The 17398-nt window shown below is 44.9% G+C and overlaps 1 protein-coding gene across 2 annotated transcripts in view; it reads left to right on the plus strand.

Annotated features, from left to right (window-relative positions):
- Positions 1-264: 264 nt before the first annotated feature.
- Positions 265-17398, plus strand: part of Pole2 (DNA polymerase epsilon 2, accessory subunit) — a 30898-nt gene continuing 13764 nt past the window's right edge. For both annotated transcript variants that reach the window (XM_048415608.3, XM_048415607.3), the window contains exons 1-8: positions 265-366; positions 2187-2287; positions 3871-3946; positions 4507-4584; positions 5015-5108; positions 12598-12672; positions 16048-16131; positions 16603-16659. In XM_048415608.3, coding sequence (XP_048271565.1) covers positions 299-366; positions 2187-2287; positions 3871-3946; positions 4507-4584; positions 5015-5108; positions 12598-12672; positions 16048-16131; positions 16603-16659 — 633 coding nt within the window. In that variant the 5' untranslated portion in view covers positions 265-298. The remainder of the gene's footprint in view (positions 367-2186; positions 2288-3870; positions 3947-4506; positions 4585-5014; positions 5109-12597; positions 12673-16047; positions 16132-16602; positions 16660-17398) is intronic.

The following is a 17398-nucleotide window of genomic DNA, read 5'->3' on the forward strand; positions in this document are numbered from 1 at the left end:
TGGGTGCGGGAAGCTTAGCTAGAGTCAGAGAGAAGCCCGAATGTGAGAGCGCCGAGTGTTCAGAAATGCACTTGGGCTAAAGGAAGCTTGTTCCCACTTGATCACTCTTGCTTCACTCCCCAGGCAAGGCGGGCTCGCCGGTGGGTTTCTGCTTCAGGTTTAGGATCTGAGATTCTCCAGCCCTTGCGTTGTAAAGGGACGTACAGCCAACTCACCAGTTCAATAATTTGGGGGCGGGATAAGGGGCGTGTCTGGTCGAGGAGGGGCGGGGCCCCGGCGGTGGCGCGAAATCGCGAATATGGCGCCGGAGCGGCTGCGGAGCCGCGCGGTCTCAGCTTTTAAGCTGCGCGGCTTGCTGCTGAGAGGGTGAGTCGTAAGGCAACCTGTCCCTCAGCAGTGCCCCGGGCGCCCAGAGACCTTTAGAATATTCTGTTATAAAAGGAGAGGTCGGTCTTGTGCATTTGAGGGTGCAGATCCTCCCCGGGCTTCCGCGACTCTCGCGTCCGGTGCAAATATTACTTCCAGGCTGGGCGGAGCTTGCGCTGCCGGTGTCCCAAAAGTGCCGGGGAAATGAGAGGCTTGAGGGCCTCAGACCAGCGGAGGACCGGGTCTCTGCTGGGTGCAAATCGTTTCAGTGTTACTTATGGAAGTTATAAGGAGACAGGTCAAAGCAGAGGCCTGGGTAACTCCGTCTGCACGTCTGTTGGCGATTTATGTTGCAGACTGTGAGCCTCCCACACATCTCGTTTTGGGATTCGCATTATTGCCTGGACGATTAAAAACTGGATAGATTTTAAAGGTGTTTTAGGTATCTTTTTATTTTTATTTTGTAGATTTCCTAGTTTACATCTTGCCCAAAAAGCAGTTTTCCTGGCTATAATGTGTCTTTTTAGTCCTGTAGAATGAACATCTCCAAGAACTCGCTTATTACATTGTCTTTGCATTTTATAATACAGTAAGCGTTTTAAGTACCTGCTGAGCTCAGTATACCTTTTTGAGTCAGCTTGAATGATCTTCTACATGCAATTTTTGTTTTGTTTTCGTAACCTTGAGCTTTATGGAACTTTTAAGTTTAAGTTTTGTCTATTAGTGTTCAAGGGTCAACCAACCTAGGTATATACTCTGGGAGAAAGTGATGGATTTAGGTGTTAGTCTCTGACATTTGCAAAGAAGAATAATTGATCAGTTAACTCATTTCTTTCACTAAAAACTATTATTAAACTGTCGGAAGCTCATTGATTCAGTGAGACGCATATTCACATCTCTTAGTTTCAAGGCACCATGCGTAGAATCAAACACCATAGAACTTTGCTGTGGGAAGATGGTGTTAGTTACCTGTTGCCGTGGAACAGATTACCCTGAGTTTAGAGACTAAAGCTACACACTCCTGTTTTAGCCAACATTTCCTGTGGGCCAGGAATCCAGAAGACTTGAGTTGGGGTTTCGGCTTTGGTCTCAAACACTCCAGTCAAGATGGGGTCATCCCGAATGTCCAGGGTGTCCTGCTCATTTTCTAAAAAGGCATTTTAGCATGATCTGCTTGCAGGGATTTGTTGTTATTTTAATTGTTTGCTCTTTTTGGGGGGTTGTTAGAGACAGGGTTTCTCTATTTTTGGAGCCTGTCCTAGAACTCGCTCTGTAAACCAGGTTCGCCTTGAACTTACAGAGATCTACCTGTCTCTGCCTCCCAAGTGCTGGAATTAAAGGCATGCACCACCACCATCACCTGGCTTTGTTTGCTTATTTTTGAAGTTTTAAATCTTGATAGTTCGGGCTTTAGAGAGAGAACTGAGTTTTCAGTTACGTTGGCATTTTATAAAGCTTGAATTTTATAAGATTTAAATAAAAGTTTGCATCTGCCACTACCACCAAACAAAACAGTTCTATTAGCCAGTGGTGGTGGCACATGCCTTTAATCCTTATACTTGGGAGGCAGAGGTGGGTGGATTTCTGTGAGTTCAAGACCAGCTCTGGTGTGCAGAGCAAGTTCCAGGACACCCAGGGCTACACAGAGAAACCCTGTCTCAAAAACAGCAACAATAAAAACAGTTTTATTAGCCAGGAATCAAAGGATATGGTTTTGTTCAGAAACTGTAGGCAAAATGAGGCCCACTTGAAGGGAGGAATGAATGAGAACTTTGTGAATGCCGAGAAATTCTTGGCCTCTTCTTTTCCTTCTTTCTCAGGGAAGCCACTAAGTATCTCACTGAAGCCCTTCAGTCTGTCACCGAGTTAGAGCTGGAAGAGACCCTAGAAAAGATCATCGATGCAGTTGAAAAGCAGCCCTGTAAGTCACATTTTCTGATGATGCTTACATTGCTGTAGCTTTGTGTCCTCAGGTCTAGATTTAAATGGAAATTGAGGCTCCGTTTATTAAGATATTCCAGAGTTCTGCAATACACACATCGCAGTATCTTTTCCCAAAGGATTTGTTCAGTTGTGACATCAGGATATTCTATTTCTTAAGGGGCCTTTTGTAGCTTCTAATCCCTTGGGGAGGTGAGATTACCATGGTCTCTTTTTCTATATTTAACTCTTAAATCTGATCTTGTCCTTTAAAGTAATTATATTATTACTATTATTTTGTGTGTGTGTGTGTGTGTGTACCAGTGTCATGGTATGTATGTGGAGGTCAGAGGACAACTTTGGAGTAGGTTCTCTCATTCTACCATGTGAGTCTGAGGATCAAACTCAGGCATCAGAGTTCTGTGCCAGGTGCCTTTGTCTACTGAACCATGTCGCTGACCCTGATCTGATCCTTAATGATCACTTACTTCTCTCTGCATACCTGTGACTGTCTTAAGTCAGATACTCCTAAATGTTTACGGGGGTGAGCGGGGGAGACAAAAGGCTTAACTTGCCTGGTGTGCTGGTTAAACACTTCATCTGCTGTTGCCGGCACCAGCCTGAAAAGAAGAAATGCTCCAGTGTTTCTACTGCCCACAGGACAGGAATTGTAGCTCCCTCCTCTCGTCTTTCTGCATCACATCTTCAAAGGCAGGATTTACGCACATTCTGTGTCTTAGTTAAGGTTTTTGTTGCTATGAAGACACCGTGTCCACAGCAACTCTTATGAGGAAAACATCTAACTGAGGGGGCTCACTTACAGTTTCAGAGGTTCAGTCCATTATCATCATGGCGAGGAGCATGGCATTGTGCAGGCAGACGTGGTGTTGGAAGTGTAGCTGAGAGTTCTACATCTTGCAGGCAACAGGAAGGCACCTGACCTACTGGGTGGTGTCCTGAGCATAGGGAACCTCAAAGCCCGCCCCCACAGTGACATAAGTTCCTCCAGCAAAGCTGCATCTCCTAATAGTGCCATCCCTATTTGGTTATGGGGCCAATTACATTCAAAATACTACACTCTTACTTTAGAAAACTCTTTTACAATAAAAAGTTTAGGAAAACATGATTATTAATCATTATATGTTAGTTTCTAATGGCATATGGTAATTTGCCTGAAAACAGGGTGATTAAGGGTGCCCACTTTCTGATCAGGCCTAAGTTTGTGTTGCTTTCGAAACTGTTTTAGCTGTGTGCTTGGATTGATACTCAAGGTTGCTCTACCGTCAATAAGAAATGGGTACAATGAGGGGTTTTGTGTGTGTGTATGTGTGTGTGTGTGAGCCTCAAAGGTGTTGTGATTACTGCTGTGTACTTATATATTCAGGATCTCGTGTAGCCCAGGCTGGCCTCAGATTCTCTATGTAGCCCAGGATGGCCTTGAACACCTGTTCCTCTTGTTTCCGGTTTCCAAGTGCTAACCTGTATGTTTTGTGACTTACGCCTTTACTAACCTTCTAGGTGGCTGCTGTCGTGCCTGAGTTTTCAGCCCTGTTCTAAACTGTGACTTTGAACTTGCCTTTTCAGTGTCTTCAGACATGATCGAGCGGTCCGTGGTGGAAGCGGCCGTCCAGGAGTGCCGGCAGTCGGTCGATGAGACTATGTATGTGGGTCAAATTGACTCCTTCCTGCGGGAGCGTTTCCAAGTGCTTATTTTCATGGGAAAACAATGGGTGGTCAATAGTTCTACATCAGAAGCCATCGTTATTTGTTTCACTTTAAGTGAGCCCACGTTATAAATTTGATTGCTAAATGATTTGTCTTTACTATTTTTTTTAGTGAGATTATAATATTTGTTTATTACTGACATGGTGTGTTCCCAATCTAGTTCATAGTCTGTGTGTTATGAATGAACTAAATTGAACATCAAAAGTAATTTACTGTTTGGTTTGTTTGAGATAGGTCTCATTATATAGCCTAGATTTTGCCTTCCTAGTGCAAGGATTATGGGGAGCATCATCATACCTGTAACCATCATATCTCTCGAAAGTAGTGGAATGGACAAGCTAAAAACTTTATCCTCTTATTTGTAACACTATAAAAAAATTGGTCATGGCTTGAAGAAAATGTGTAGAGTATTATATGCAAAAAATTTGAATTATTACTATGTATAATTCTTGTGTTTTAATAAGTTTGATCTGTGTTTTATGGATTGCTTTTCAGAGAGCATATTTTCAATATTATTGGAGCTTTTGATATTCCGCATTTTGTGTACAGTTCAGAAAGAAAAAAATTTCTCCCGTAAGTATACCCCATATCATTTGTTGATTTAATTTTTTTGAAGATTTATTTATTTTACATGCATGAGTATTTTGTCATGAGTATATGAGTGTGACCACATGTATGCCTGGTGCCATGAATCTGAAAAGGGGGCATTGAATCTCTTGGAGCTGGAGTTACAGTTTTTAGGTTCCATACGGGTACTGGGAATTGAACTTAGGACCTCTGCAAGAGCAACAAGTGCTCTTATCCACTGGGATATCTTTCTACTTGTTGATTAAGTGAATTTCAATTGTATAATTTTTCACAAAGTTTTATGTTTCACTTTTGATTGACCTTTGTGTTAATTTTTATAACTATATCATAGATGTATATATAGTATATATAGTATATATAGTATATATGCACATATTCACACACACATACTTAAATGATATTCCTTTTCTTCTAGTCTATCAATGACTAATCGTGCTGCACCAACCTTATTTGGAACAGCAAGAGATAAAGCCGAGCTGTATCGTGAACGATATACTATCTTACACCAGGTCAGTGGGAGTGGGGGAACACTAGTAAACTGGGGAGAAAAAAGAGCTTTGGGAAATCTCAGGGATATTTAAAGGATGCAATTTTGTAGATTAAAGTCGGTCATTCAAATCTGGGTTCCGTAATTCCAGTATTTAAGATTGCAGAGGCAGAAGGATTGCTGCAAGTTTGAGGTCAGCCTGGTGTACACAGTGATTTCCAGACCACTGGGACTTTATAGTAGGACCCTGTCCCAAAACAACAGAGAAGGTCACTCTGTAGACTGTTAATGGGCTCTGTGATTGACACCCCATGAGAACACAGAGATATGAAGTACATTTCCTTTTAGATATTAGGGAGTGGCCCACACTCAGTACCTGATATTGAGATGTCAGGCATTGTTTAGTGCTTTGCATGCATTTCTCCCTCATTTAGTCCACTAATGCAGATAGATTCTTGAATCCTAATGTTATTCCTGTTTTACAAATGAGGAAGCTGAAGGCTAGAGAGGTTTCATAACTTTGTCAAAGGGCACATGTAGAGAGCTGGGATAGGACTCAGACCCAGCCTGTCTAATTTGTCTAAAGCCCGCTATATTCCCTTCAAGAAAAGTAGAACTTTATTATATTCTATAAAAGATATATAGGGTATTCAGTAGAAGAACCAGGGAGGGCTTCATGGGCACTGTGGCATTTCATATCCTTGTGGACATGCGTGGTAGTGTAGTGAACAAGGACACAGCAAGGGAAAATGGACTTTGTGTAGGAAACGGTCAGCAAGCGAAAATAGTGTGGGAGTGTGATTTGCCTGCAGTCCCAGCGACATGGGGGACTGAAGCAGGAGGATTACAAGTTCAAAGTCTCCTTAAACTACAGAATGAGTTCAAGAGTAGCCTGGGCAGCTTGATGCTATGTCAAAATACAAAGCAAGAAAGCCTGTGGTGCAGGGCTCGCCTCGCATGTATGACAGCTCAGGGGTGCAGGGCTCGCCTCACATGTATGACAGCTCTCAGTGGTGCAGGGCTCGCCTCACATGTATGACCGCTCAGTAGTGTAGGACTCACCTAGCATGCCTAAGACCCTGGGTTCAAAACCAAGCACCACAAAAAGGATGAGCAAGGTTTCAAACCTCAGAGTGAAACAGGATACTGCTAATCTATTAACACAAGAAAGAGGTTGTCTGGGAATGATGGCGATTTCAAGCGTGGAGTGTAGAGTTCAAGTTGTCAGGAGCGGATATATAAATGCAGGTCAGGCGTGGGACAAGAGCTGAATTGCTGAGAAGGCTCAGGAGCATCTCCAATGAGTGAAGCACTGGGGTGTGAGGAAAAGACCCTGAGAGAAAGGGAGGTGAAAGAAGAAAGGTAAGAGGTATTGATTGGTCAGGGGCGCTAGGATGGTGTCGTGTGGCAGGCACAGGGTTTGTGGGGTGGAGTTATGGCAGGCATAGAAGGTGCAAGAATGAGGTGAAGAGGGGAGGTCTGAGGGTCCCTGTTCTCGAAGGCCTCCGTCACGCTCAGCCGTTGCGTCGTGGTTTTGCGAGGAAGTCTCTTGAGGACGGCTACTGTGGAACGGAATAGTTGCTCTGCTGGTTGAGATCTCCATTGCATGCTTTCGGCCTCGTCTGTTTTTCTGCCGCTTTGCTTCTGCTGTCGGCTGTGCTTCCCTCGTCTGAAGCCCGCTGTGAAATTCCCAGTTTTGCAAGGCCCCTCTCAAATCCCTCCATCATTTTGAAGCTTTTCTTTTTTATTCTTGTATAAAATATTGGGTTTAATTGTGACGTGTACTTAGGTCGTGTTTATCCTCCCGCCACTCTTCCTTGTCCTCTCCCTCACGATCCCTTGTCTACATTCATGTCTTTTATTATTATTATTATTATTATTATTATTAATTGCTATTATTATTTCATCTAGATTCTGCATGTGAGTAAACACAGTAATTCGTCCTTTTTGATCTGGTTTATTTAGCATGGACTGGTCTCCAGCTCTGTCCACTCTTCCTGAAAATGAGTGTTCTTTGTGGCTGAATAATATTCCATTGTGTGTGTGTGTGTGTGTGTGTGTGTGTGTGTGTGTGTGTGCTGACTTTGCTTCCTTCCGGTGAATACCAGGAGTCATGCAGCATGATCATATGAATGTGTGCGTGTGTGTGTGTATCAAACCCAGCACATATCAAGCCCAGCATGTTCTTACACTGAGCTACATCCCCAGCCTGTTCTAGTCTGCTTTTCGTCAAACCTCCACACTGAGTTCCACAGTTGCTGGATTGATCGGCACTCCTGCCCTCAGTGTATGAGGGTTGTCTTGTGCATCCCCCCCGCCACCTAGCATTATCAATAATTTGGTTGTTTTCTTGAGATTTTATGTGTATCGTGTTCCTTTCTGTGGGTGTCGACCACATGAATGCAGATGCTCTCAGAGGCCAGGAGACCTTGTTGGGGTCCCTGGAGCAGGTGTCAGGAAGCTGTGAGCCATCAGTGTGAGTGCTGGGAACTGAACTCAGGACCTCTGGAAGAGCAGGAAGTGCTCTTAACCATGAAGTCTTCTCGCCTTCCCTGTTGTTTTCTTGATGGCCAATCTGTCTGGGGTGAGATACAACCGTAGTGTAGTTTTTATTTACATTTCTTCTTTTGAGATTTTTATTTTTTGTTTTATGTGTATATTATGATGTTTGGGGGTATACATATGCATGACCCTTTTGTGAAGACATTGGACAACTCTTTGGAGCGGGTTTTCTACTTCCATCTTGAGCTGCAGGTGCCTCTACCCACCTAGCCATCTTACCAGCTCTTGACTTGCATTATTTTCATGGTTTAGGATGTTAGACTTCTTTTTACCCCCAAGGCAGGATTTCTTTGTGTAGCCTTGGCTGTATTAGAACTCGCTCTGTAGACCAGGCTGGCCTTGAACTCACAGAGATCTACCTGCCTCTGCCTTGCAAATGTTGGGATTAAAGGCGTGTGCCACCACTACCTGTCAGATGTTAGAAATTTTTAATTGTGATTTTTGTTTGTATTTTCTCTCTCTCTCTCTCTCTCTCTCTCTCTCTCTCTCTCTCTCTCTCTCTCTCTCTCTCTCTCGTACAATGCATGTGTGTGCACGAGTGGAGACCAGAGCTCAGATAGCCTTCTCTGTTGATTTCCGCCTTACTTTCTTTAGACCATTTTCTCTCTGAACCCAACACTCATGAACTTGTTAAACATGCTTTCTTTTTTCCATTTGATATTTTTTGCTTCTTTATCAAATATCAGGTGTTCGAAGATGTGTGGATTGATATCCGGGTCTTCTATTTGGTTCCATTGGTCCTCTTGTCTGTTCTTATACCAGTACCAGGGTGTTTTCAGTTCTTATAGCTTTATAGTAGAGTTCGAAGTCAGGGATTGTGATGCCTCCAGAAGTTCTTTTACTGCCCAGGATTGTTTTGGCTATCCTGGGTTTTTTGCTTTTCCCAATAAAGTTGAGTACCGTTCTTTCGAGGTCTTTGAAGAATTTTGCTGGGATTTTTCTGGGCATTGCGTTGAATCACACCAGCTTTTTAAGCGAATGCTGGGAACTGAACTCAGGTCCTCCTGACTGCACCTGTACTCACTTTACTGACTGAGCCATCTCCACAGCCCCTGGGATATATTGAGCCAGTTCTGCCTCTGTAGCTTAGACTGACCAGGGACTCACTACATAGCTCAGACTTCCCTCAAACTCTTCATCCTCCTGCTTCAGCTTCCCAAGTGCCAAAATTGCAGGTATGAGCCATATTGGTCATTTGTGTTTCTTCTTTTCAGAAATATTTGTCCATTTATTGACTGAATTATTTGTTCTTTTTGAGCTTCTTATAAATTCCTGTTACTAATCCCTTGTTAAATAAACAGCTGGCAAATGTTTTCTCCCATTCTGTGGACTGTCTCTTCATTCTGGTCATTACTTCCTTTGTTGTCTCAAAGCTTCTGCGTGTGTGTGTGTGTGTGTGTGCCCGTGTGTATATGTGTTGTTTACATGGATGGGCATGCGTAGGGTGTGTACCTGTGCTCTTAAGTGCAGAACACAGAGGAAAACACTCAGTGTCCTCTCCCACTCTGTCTTCTCTGTCACGTTGTCTCTCCCTGAACCTGGAGCTTGCTGCTTTTCAGCTGGGGCGGTGGCCAGCACGTTCCAGTGATGGCCTGGCTGCATTCTCTTCAGTTCCCCAGCACTGGGCTCAGAAGTGTGCACAGCCACACCGAGATTTTCAGGTGGGAACCAGGGATCTGAACTCAGGTCCCCTTGCGTCTGTAGCTGCTTCCTCGCTGAGCCATCTCCCAAGCCCCCACCAAAACCTTTTCTTTTGATGCAGTCCTGTTTCTTAGATCTGGTTATTATGACCTGAGCTCTTGGTGTCTATTCGGGAGTTGTTCCCTCTGTGTACGTCTAGAAGCATTTTTTCTGTTCCCCCGTAGTAGTTGCAAAGGTTCGGTTCTTAGATTAAGGTCTGTGATCCATTGTGGGCTGACTTTTGCACAGGACGAGAGAGACGAATTGGTTTCATTCTCTGTGGATACCCGGTTCCCCAGCACCATTTGTCTGAGGGGCTTCACTTCTTCAAGGTCTATTTCTGGCACCTTTTAACAATTAGATGTTTGTAGCTGAGTGGGTTTGTTTCCGGGTCCCGGATTCTGTTGCGTTGATTGGCATATCTGTTTTGTCCCAGTGCCATGCAGGTTTTGTTACTGTAGCTCTGTAGCATAGCTGGAACTTGGTTATTGTGATACCTTCAGTTTTGTTCTTGCTCAGGATTGTATTCACTATTCAGAGATTTTGTGCTTTTATAAGAATTATAGATTTTATTTTTCTGTCTCTATGCAGATTACTATTGGAATTTTGATGGGGATTATATTGAATCTATTGGTTGTTTTGGTAATATAGCCATTTTCACAGTATTAATTCTGCCAGCCCTTGTACATGAAACGTCTCGCCATTTGAAGCCTTTCTCGGTATTCAGTTGGGTGCAGTCTGTTCCTTATTCACGCCTACTGAGTGCCATGTCTTCTGTGCAACCTACTCGAGTTGGCCTTGCCTTGCATTCATTCTGCCTCATCCCTCTTTCTGTACCGCAACAGGATCCTTGTTTTTTGTTTTTTTAAACTCTGCAACATTTGCTATAGTGCTTTTTACTGGAATGTTAGCAACTGTCAATCTCTCTCTCTCTCTCTCTCTCTCTCTCTCTCTCTCTCTCTCTTGTTTGTGTGTCTGAGATACGCTTTTGCTTTGTAAGTAAGGTTGGCCTCAAGTTCACTGTGTAGCCTTGGTTGACGTCAAACTGACTCAAGGTCTTTTTTTTTTTTTTTTCCTAACTCAAGATCAGGGTCCTGAGTATTGATGTCAGAGGCCTGCATGGCCATTCCCGGGTCCTCTCATGTATTCATCTACAGTGTGTCTCTTGGCTCTTCCTTTTGTGATCCTCAGTTGTGAAGTAGAGGGAGGAACTGAGCCCATTCACCTTTTCATTGTATTTATGTCCCGGGAAATAAACTTGATTTTGATTTTGTCATTGTTTTGTTTTAGTATTTTTCAGAGAGGGTCTCCTGTTTCTCAGACTAGCCCCAAACTCACTATGTAGGGTGACCTTGAACTTTTGATTTTCCTGCTTCTGCTTCAAGTCCACTGTGATCAACTTTCTGCGATGCTAGGGATGAACCCAGAGCTGTGTGCGTGCTAAGGGAGCACTGTGCCGGCTGGAGCCACGCCCCCGACTCTTCCGTAAACTGTCATTTAAGACTGGTGACTAAAACCAAAGAAGGACCATATTAGTTTGGCCTGTACTACCAGGAAGACTAGAGGTCTGTGGTTGCGCGCCTGGCTGGATCCGGGTGTTCATCCAACAGCACAAGGCAGCTGTCTTTTTTGTATCTCAACTTTTTTTTTTTTCTAATTTTCCTTTTGTTAGACTTTGTCACCACCTGTGCTGGGGACAAAGATGGATGCCATGTTGACCCTGGTGTGTTGCCAGGTTTAGGTCCTAGTACATCCTTTTTGCAAAAAAGATTATCCTTTCAAATAAATTCTCCTTACTTAATAACAGAATTGGCCACTAGTAGCCATAGCAACCGTCAGGAAGAGCCTTCTTTTCCTGTAGTCCTGGGCAGAAGTCTTGAATGTCTCTTGCCAGCCCAGCTCACTGCACTTGCTCCTCCTGTCCTCAGTCCCTGTCTCTGCTTCCATATTTATGCCTAGGCTGTCTCAGGTGGGGAAAGGGGTGGCAGCCCGCTCAGAGCGCGAGTGGATGGGCGTGGAGGGACAGTTCCCTAAACAGTTCTGTGCCTCATCTGAGAGTCCACCTGTGCACGCTCACGCTGCTGTGCCCCATCTAACAGCCCACCCTGTGCACACTCACTGCTGTGCCTTCACTAACAACCCACCTGTGCACACTCACACTAAGTTCTGTCTAGGGTGGTCGTTAGTTCTGATAAGACTTGCTGCTTCCGTGGTGCCTTGACGGTAGACCAGTGGTTAATTTTGTTTGTAAGCCTGACTGGATCAACAAATGCTTACGAATACAGCCAGTAATGTTTGTGAGGGCGGCTCCAGGGACGATAAGGGAATTATCCTCCCACCCACTCCAGTGTGAGCTGTGCCATCCACCGGTCTAAAAACAAAGGAAAACAAGGAAGCAAGCCAAGCAGCTGAGCCTGGTATTTCCCCTGCACCTCTTCATGGTTGGTATGGACTCTGGTTCTCAACCGTGAGCCAAGTAGAGCCCTTCCCCCTTAAGCTTCTTTTTACTGGACATTGGGTTGCAGCAGTGGATGAGAGAATTAACTAATACAGAGCTTCCCGTAACCTTCTTCCTTTGGATACCCCAATTTCTTATCCTGAAGCGTCTTGGCTCAGCCTCTTTTTATTCCTTCCATGTTCTCTCAGTTGTGTCTTGGGTCTCTTTGGCCTGGTGTACAGCCAGCCCTTATAGTACTGTGTTGTACGGTGGTGTCGTAGTCAAGGTTTCCATTGGTGTGAAGAGACACCGCGACCACGGAAAACATTTCATTGTGGTGGCTTGCTTACAGTTCAGAGGTTCAGTCCATAATGGTCATGACGGGAAGCAAGGCAGCATGCAGGCAGACGTGGTGCTGGAGAGGTAGTTGAGATCTTGACTCACAGGCAACAGGAAGTGGTTCGAGACACTGGGCATGACTTGAGCATCTATGAGACCTCCAAGCCCATCTCCACATACCGACTCCAGCAAAACCACGCCTCCTAATAGTGCCATTCTCTTTGGGGGCCATTTTCTTTCAACCGCAGGTGACTTTTCTCTTTCTTGCTAGCTTCCAAGTTCAGGTTATTAAATACTTTTTGTTTTAGAAGCTGCTGTAGGGGTTGGGGATTTAGCTCAGCGGTAGAGTTGGCTCGCTGGTGCAAACCCAGGGGTTTGCAGTGGGGGAATTGCTAGGTATTTGCCTTAGGGACAGTGTTTTGTCTTCAGTGTTTTAATAGCTCTTTTAAATGTTTAGTTCAGTAATTCATAAGGATTTCTCTTTTTTTTACAGAGGACGCACAGACATGAATTATTTACTCCTCCGGTGATAGGCTCACACTCCGAGGAAAGCGGGAGCAAATTCCAGGTTTGAGCATTGTCTTAATTATTTAGGGGCTGTATATATTAATACAAGTGCAATATTTATTGCTACATTTTTGTACACTTCTTCCTGTGTGTGCTCGTGTGTATGTGGAAGTCAGAGCAACTTGCAGGAGTTGGTTTTTTATTCCACCACGTGTAACCTAGCATGGAACTCAGGTCATTAGGCTTGGCGCCAGGTGCTTTTCACTAGTCAGCCGTATTTTTTAATTTTTGCTTGAGACAAGGTCTCACTATATACCCTGGCTGGCCTGGCACTTGCTGTGTAGACAGGCTGGCCCCAGACCCACATACCTCTGCCGCCCAATGCACCCAAAGGCATGCACCACCATGCCTGGTTAATTCATTGAATTTTAAATGAAAATAAAGCCGTGTACCTGTTAAACTGGCGTAGGCCTGGCTACACAACTGTTGCTGGTAAGCGCCGTGCCCAGTACTGTGTGTTCTGTAGTTCTTTAGTAGAAGTTACTTCGTCTTTGGAGCAGGCCTGGTACCGGGGAAGCATCCCCATAGTCTCCAGCCCCCAAACCAGTGCCAGTCCTGCTGAGCCCTGCGCTGGCCTCCTGACCACCTTTTTGTTACCTTTTGTGTTCTCACTCAAAACACGGATTGTGGCACAACCTTCTGTTGGTCACCAGACCTGTGAGACTAAAATGTGCCGTATCCATTGTAAGGAAAACTTAGTGTATCAAAGGGCATGGGTCTCGGTACCCGCCCCCCGGGTGTGCTGAAGAAGCCGTGAAGGATGAGTGAGAACACAGATGGCCCTACAGGGGTAACCTGAGTGGAGGAGAGCTGACCTGTGTGCACCTTCCGCTGTTGTAGTTCAGAAGATGATTCCAGACGGCTCAGTCCTTTTCGTTCAGCAGCAGGCATCGCCTGGCCACTGTTTGTCTGTGGCTGTCTCTTCCTCTCCAGTGCTCAGAACCCTGCTTAGAAGTCCTTGCTTCTTCTGTCTGGGCCTTGCCAGCGTCCTGAGGGTCTGGTGGATTTTGAAGAAGTCCAGCCTCTCCAGTGTTCCCTAGGTTCTCTGCCTTGGTAGATCAGTTCTCATGCTGAGGACTCTGCCAGAGGCTGAAACAGTAGCTCCGAATGACGTTAAAGTCATGTTTGAGAGTGTGGTCGTCGGGCCTGTGATCCTAGCACTTGGAGGCAGGAGAGTGAGAAATTCAAGCTCAACCTCAGCTTGGTTGTGAGTTCGAAGCCGACTTGGACTGCGTGAGACTCTGCTTCAAAAGACCAAAAGCAACGTTCAGAGATGGCACACACCGAGAAGCCACTAATCGTATTTGACAGTCTCTGCACTTGACTGTATCACACTGTAATTTGTGTCGTTTCCAAAATTGACATGACTCACATTTCCCTACCAAAGTCTGTGTCACGTGTGTTAGGTTTCTGATGTCAGCTTGTGTGTCCACAGCCCAGAAGCAATGCCTTCTCTCCTCTCTTTGTCAGAACACTTTTGACGCTTGTGGCTACATAATATATTGTTCTTTTCAATCTTCCTGTTTAGTTCTGTGTTTGTGACGGTTTGTTTCCTATTTAAGCAACACTTGAGAACAAGCAGAACCCCAAGTAGGCTATTTATAGAATCTGAGCGGAAAATTCCTTTTATCAGCTACAAAATTAGCGTGTTTCATGCATATTTGGAGAGCTGGGGGAGGAGCTGAGTGATCCGGCACTTGCCTAGCATATCTAAAGCCCTGGGTTTGATTCTAAAAACAACAGTGTTTGTCATGCCTTTGTCCTGTGTTGCTTCATGTTGATGTTTTGAAATGGCATTCCAAACATCTACCATCAACCAAACCCAGGTAACTATTCCTGACTGCTGAGCAATCTCTCTAGTTCCCCAGACTCATTAAGTTTTAAGTCATATTCCTCAAACAAATGAAAGTGGGCCGGGCACGATGGACCTGCCCTCCTGCCTCTCAAAGAGCGGAGGTGGAAGAGTAGAGAGTTGCCTAGCTTTAGCAACATAGCCAAGACCCTGCCTTGAAAAGTAGAAACAGGGCTGGCAAGACGGCTCGGGTGTAGAGGCGTTTGTCACCACTTTGCCCACCACAGTTCAACCCGTAGGACCTCCATGGCAGAAGGGCAGGCTCCCTTACAGTATCCTCTAACTTCCACAAGCACACCACGCCACATTTCCTCTCTCCAGTACACAAACGTATATAAGTGTAAAAAAATAATTGAAAACCATATAAATAAGTCTGTCAGGATGACTGGGCAGGTGAAGTCCTTGCTGTCAAGCCTGATGACCTGAACTTGATGCCTTCTGGTGAGCGAGAGAATGTTCTCCCTCAAGTTGTTCTCTGACCTCCACAGACTCCATGTGGATGCGTGCCCCTTGCCCCAGTATGAAAATAATATGTCATATGCTTATGATTCCTGCCCTTGGGAGGCTATGCTATACAAGGAGTATCGGACCAGCTAGGCCTATACAACAACAAAACAAGTCAGGTGGGTGGCACACGCCTTTAATACTAGTACTCAGAAGGCTGAGGCAGGCAGATCTCTGAGTCTGAGGCCAGCCTGGTCTCCAGAATGAGCTCCAGTACAGCCAGGACTACAGAGAGAAACAAACCCTTTCTTGAAAAACCAAACCAGACCAAAACAAACAACAAAAATACAATTTTTGGGGGGACGGAGGTTTTGAGACAGGGTTTCTCTGTAGCTTTGGAACCTGTCCTGGAGCTAGCTCTTGTAGACTAGGCTGGCCTCGAACTCACAGAGATCCACCTGCCTCTGCCTCCCGAAAAACACAGATATTTGCTGTCTACAATGGTATGTCATGAAGCTTTAGCCACTGATAACCATCTGAATGAATTATATTTCTCCTCTTTAGTGTGTGTTGTTTTGTTTTAAGATTGTGTATTTGGGACTGGAGAGATGGCTCAGAGGTTCAGAGCAGGGGTGGCTCTTCCAGAGGTCCTGAGTTCAATTCCCAGTAGCCGTATGGTAGCTCACAACCACCTGCGATGAGATCTGGCGCCCTCTTCTGGGCTGCAGGGACACATGCAGGCAGACCACTGTACACATAATAAACAAACAAAACGAGGTTTAAAAAAATAAATCAAATATTGTGTGTTTGTAGCTGAACTGGTGCCGGATTCACTGTGAGGTCCAGGCTGGCCTCAGACACATCTTTCCTCCTTAGGCATGGACCCACGCTTGACATCTTTGGTTATATTTTTGGTCATTAACACATTTGACGTTTTAGCTCTTTGTGGGACGAAACTTGCAGATTAATTTTCCTACTGTAAAGCAGCTGTATGTAGTAACCTTTACTCAGCATTTGCTTGTCTATAAGAGAATGAGACCATGCTTTTCATCATTCAGGATTTATTCTCTTTTCTTTTAGCTTAAAACAATAGAAACTTTACTGGGCAGTACAAGCAAAGTCGGAGACGTGATTGTCCTTGGAATGATAACCCAGCTGAAAGAGGTAAGTTAAGACTGATTGCTCCATTTTACTTTTAGACTTGAGTTGGCCGTGCATTTTCATAAAAGCGTAGGAACACAGTTTCCACAGAAGCACAGAAGTGTACCTTCTCACCTGTGTCCGCTCCTGCGACGTTGGTGGGACAGACTGACCAGGTGTTCAATTTGCATAGCCTCCGGGTAGACCTAAGTGACCCCTGCTTGAACTGGCTCTGGGTTTCTGAATGAGCCAGCTGCTGACCACATCCTGGTGCCCTGGAGGTGCTGGTCATTCTCTTAGCTGAAGGCATCTGGGGAGGCCGAACCGCAACCAGACAGGGAGTTCCTTGTCAGCCTGTGGTCTCGGTTTTATGCCTACAGATCCATTTCTCTCTCTCTCTCTCTCTCTCTCTCTCTCTCTCTCTCTCTCTCTCTCATATGCTATCGTATTCAATTTTACACCAGTGTGAGTCTGTTTCGTTTCATTCTGTTTCAGGGGAAGTTTTTCCTGGAAGATCCTACTGGGACAGTACAGCTGGATCTTAGTAAAGCGATATCCTTAAAGAAAAAAGTTCTGACCATTTTGGTGATGCACTCCTTTAACCCCATCACTTGGAAGGCAGAGGCAGAGGTGGATCTCTGTGAGTTTGAGGCCAGCCAGGTCTACAGAGCGAGTTCCAGGACAACCAGAGCTACACAGAGAAACCCTGTCTTAAAAAACCAAAACAGAAATTCTGAGTCGGGTGAGGTGGCACGTGCCTTGGATCCCAGCTCTCTGGAGATAGAGGCAGGCCAATCTCTGTGAGTTTAAGGTTTATATAGTGAGCTTCAGGCCAGCCAGGGCTACATAGTGAGACCCTGTTTCAAAAAAGAAAGAAAACTCGGGGCTAATGAGAAGGTTCAGTGGTTAAGAGCATCTGCCACTGTAGGATCTGGATTAAGTAACCAGCACCCACATGTCAGTGCACAACCATCTGCAACTCCAGTTCCAAAGGATCTGCCGCCCTGTTCTGGTCTCCTCAGGCAACAGCATGCATATGATGTAGAGACATGCATGCAGGCAAAACTCCCAAGCATATAATACAGAATAAAGTAATACGTTTTTGAAAATTTAAAAAGAAAACTCTGCTAGAGGCCTGTGAGTTTACCTCCTTGGGAGAGCACCTGCGTAGCACCACAAACACATTAAATACATAAGTAAATGCAATTATTAAGTTACGTGAACTGGGGAAATTGCTTTTGTATCGTTCTTCAACTTGTCTTTGGGTTTCCACTGTGACTTCTATGTGCTG

This window comes from Myodes glareolus, chromosome 11, assembly GCF_982192425.1.
Source record: "Myodes glareolus chromosome 11, mMyoGla1.1, whole genome shotgun sequence".
Taxonomy (NCBI): domain Eukaryota; kingdom Metazoa; phylum Chordata; class Mammalia; order Rodentia; family Cricetidae; genus Myodes; species Myodes glareolus.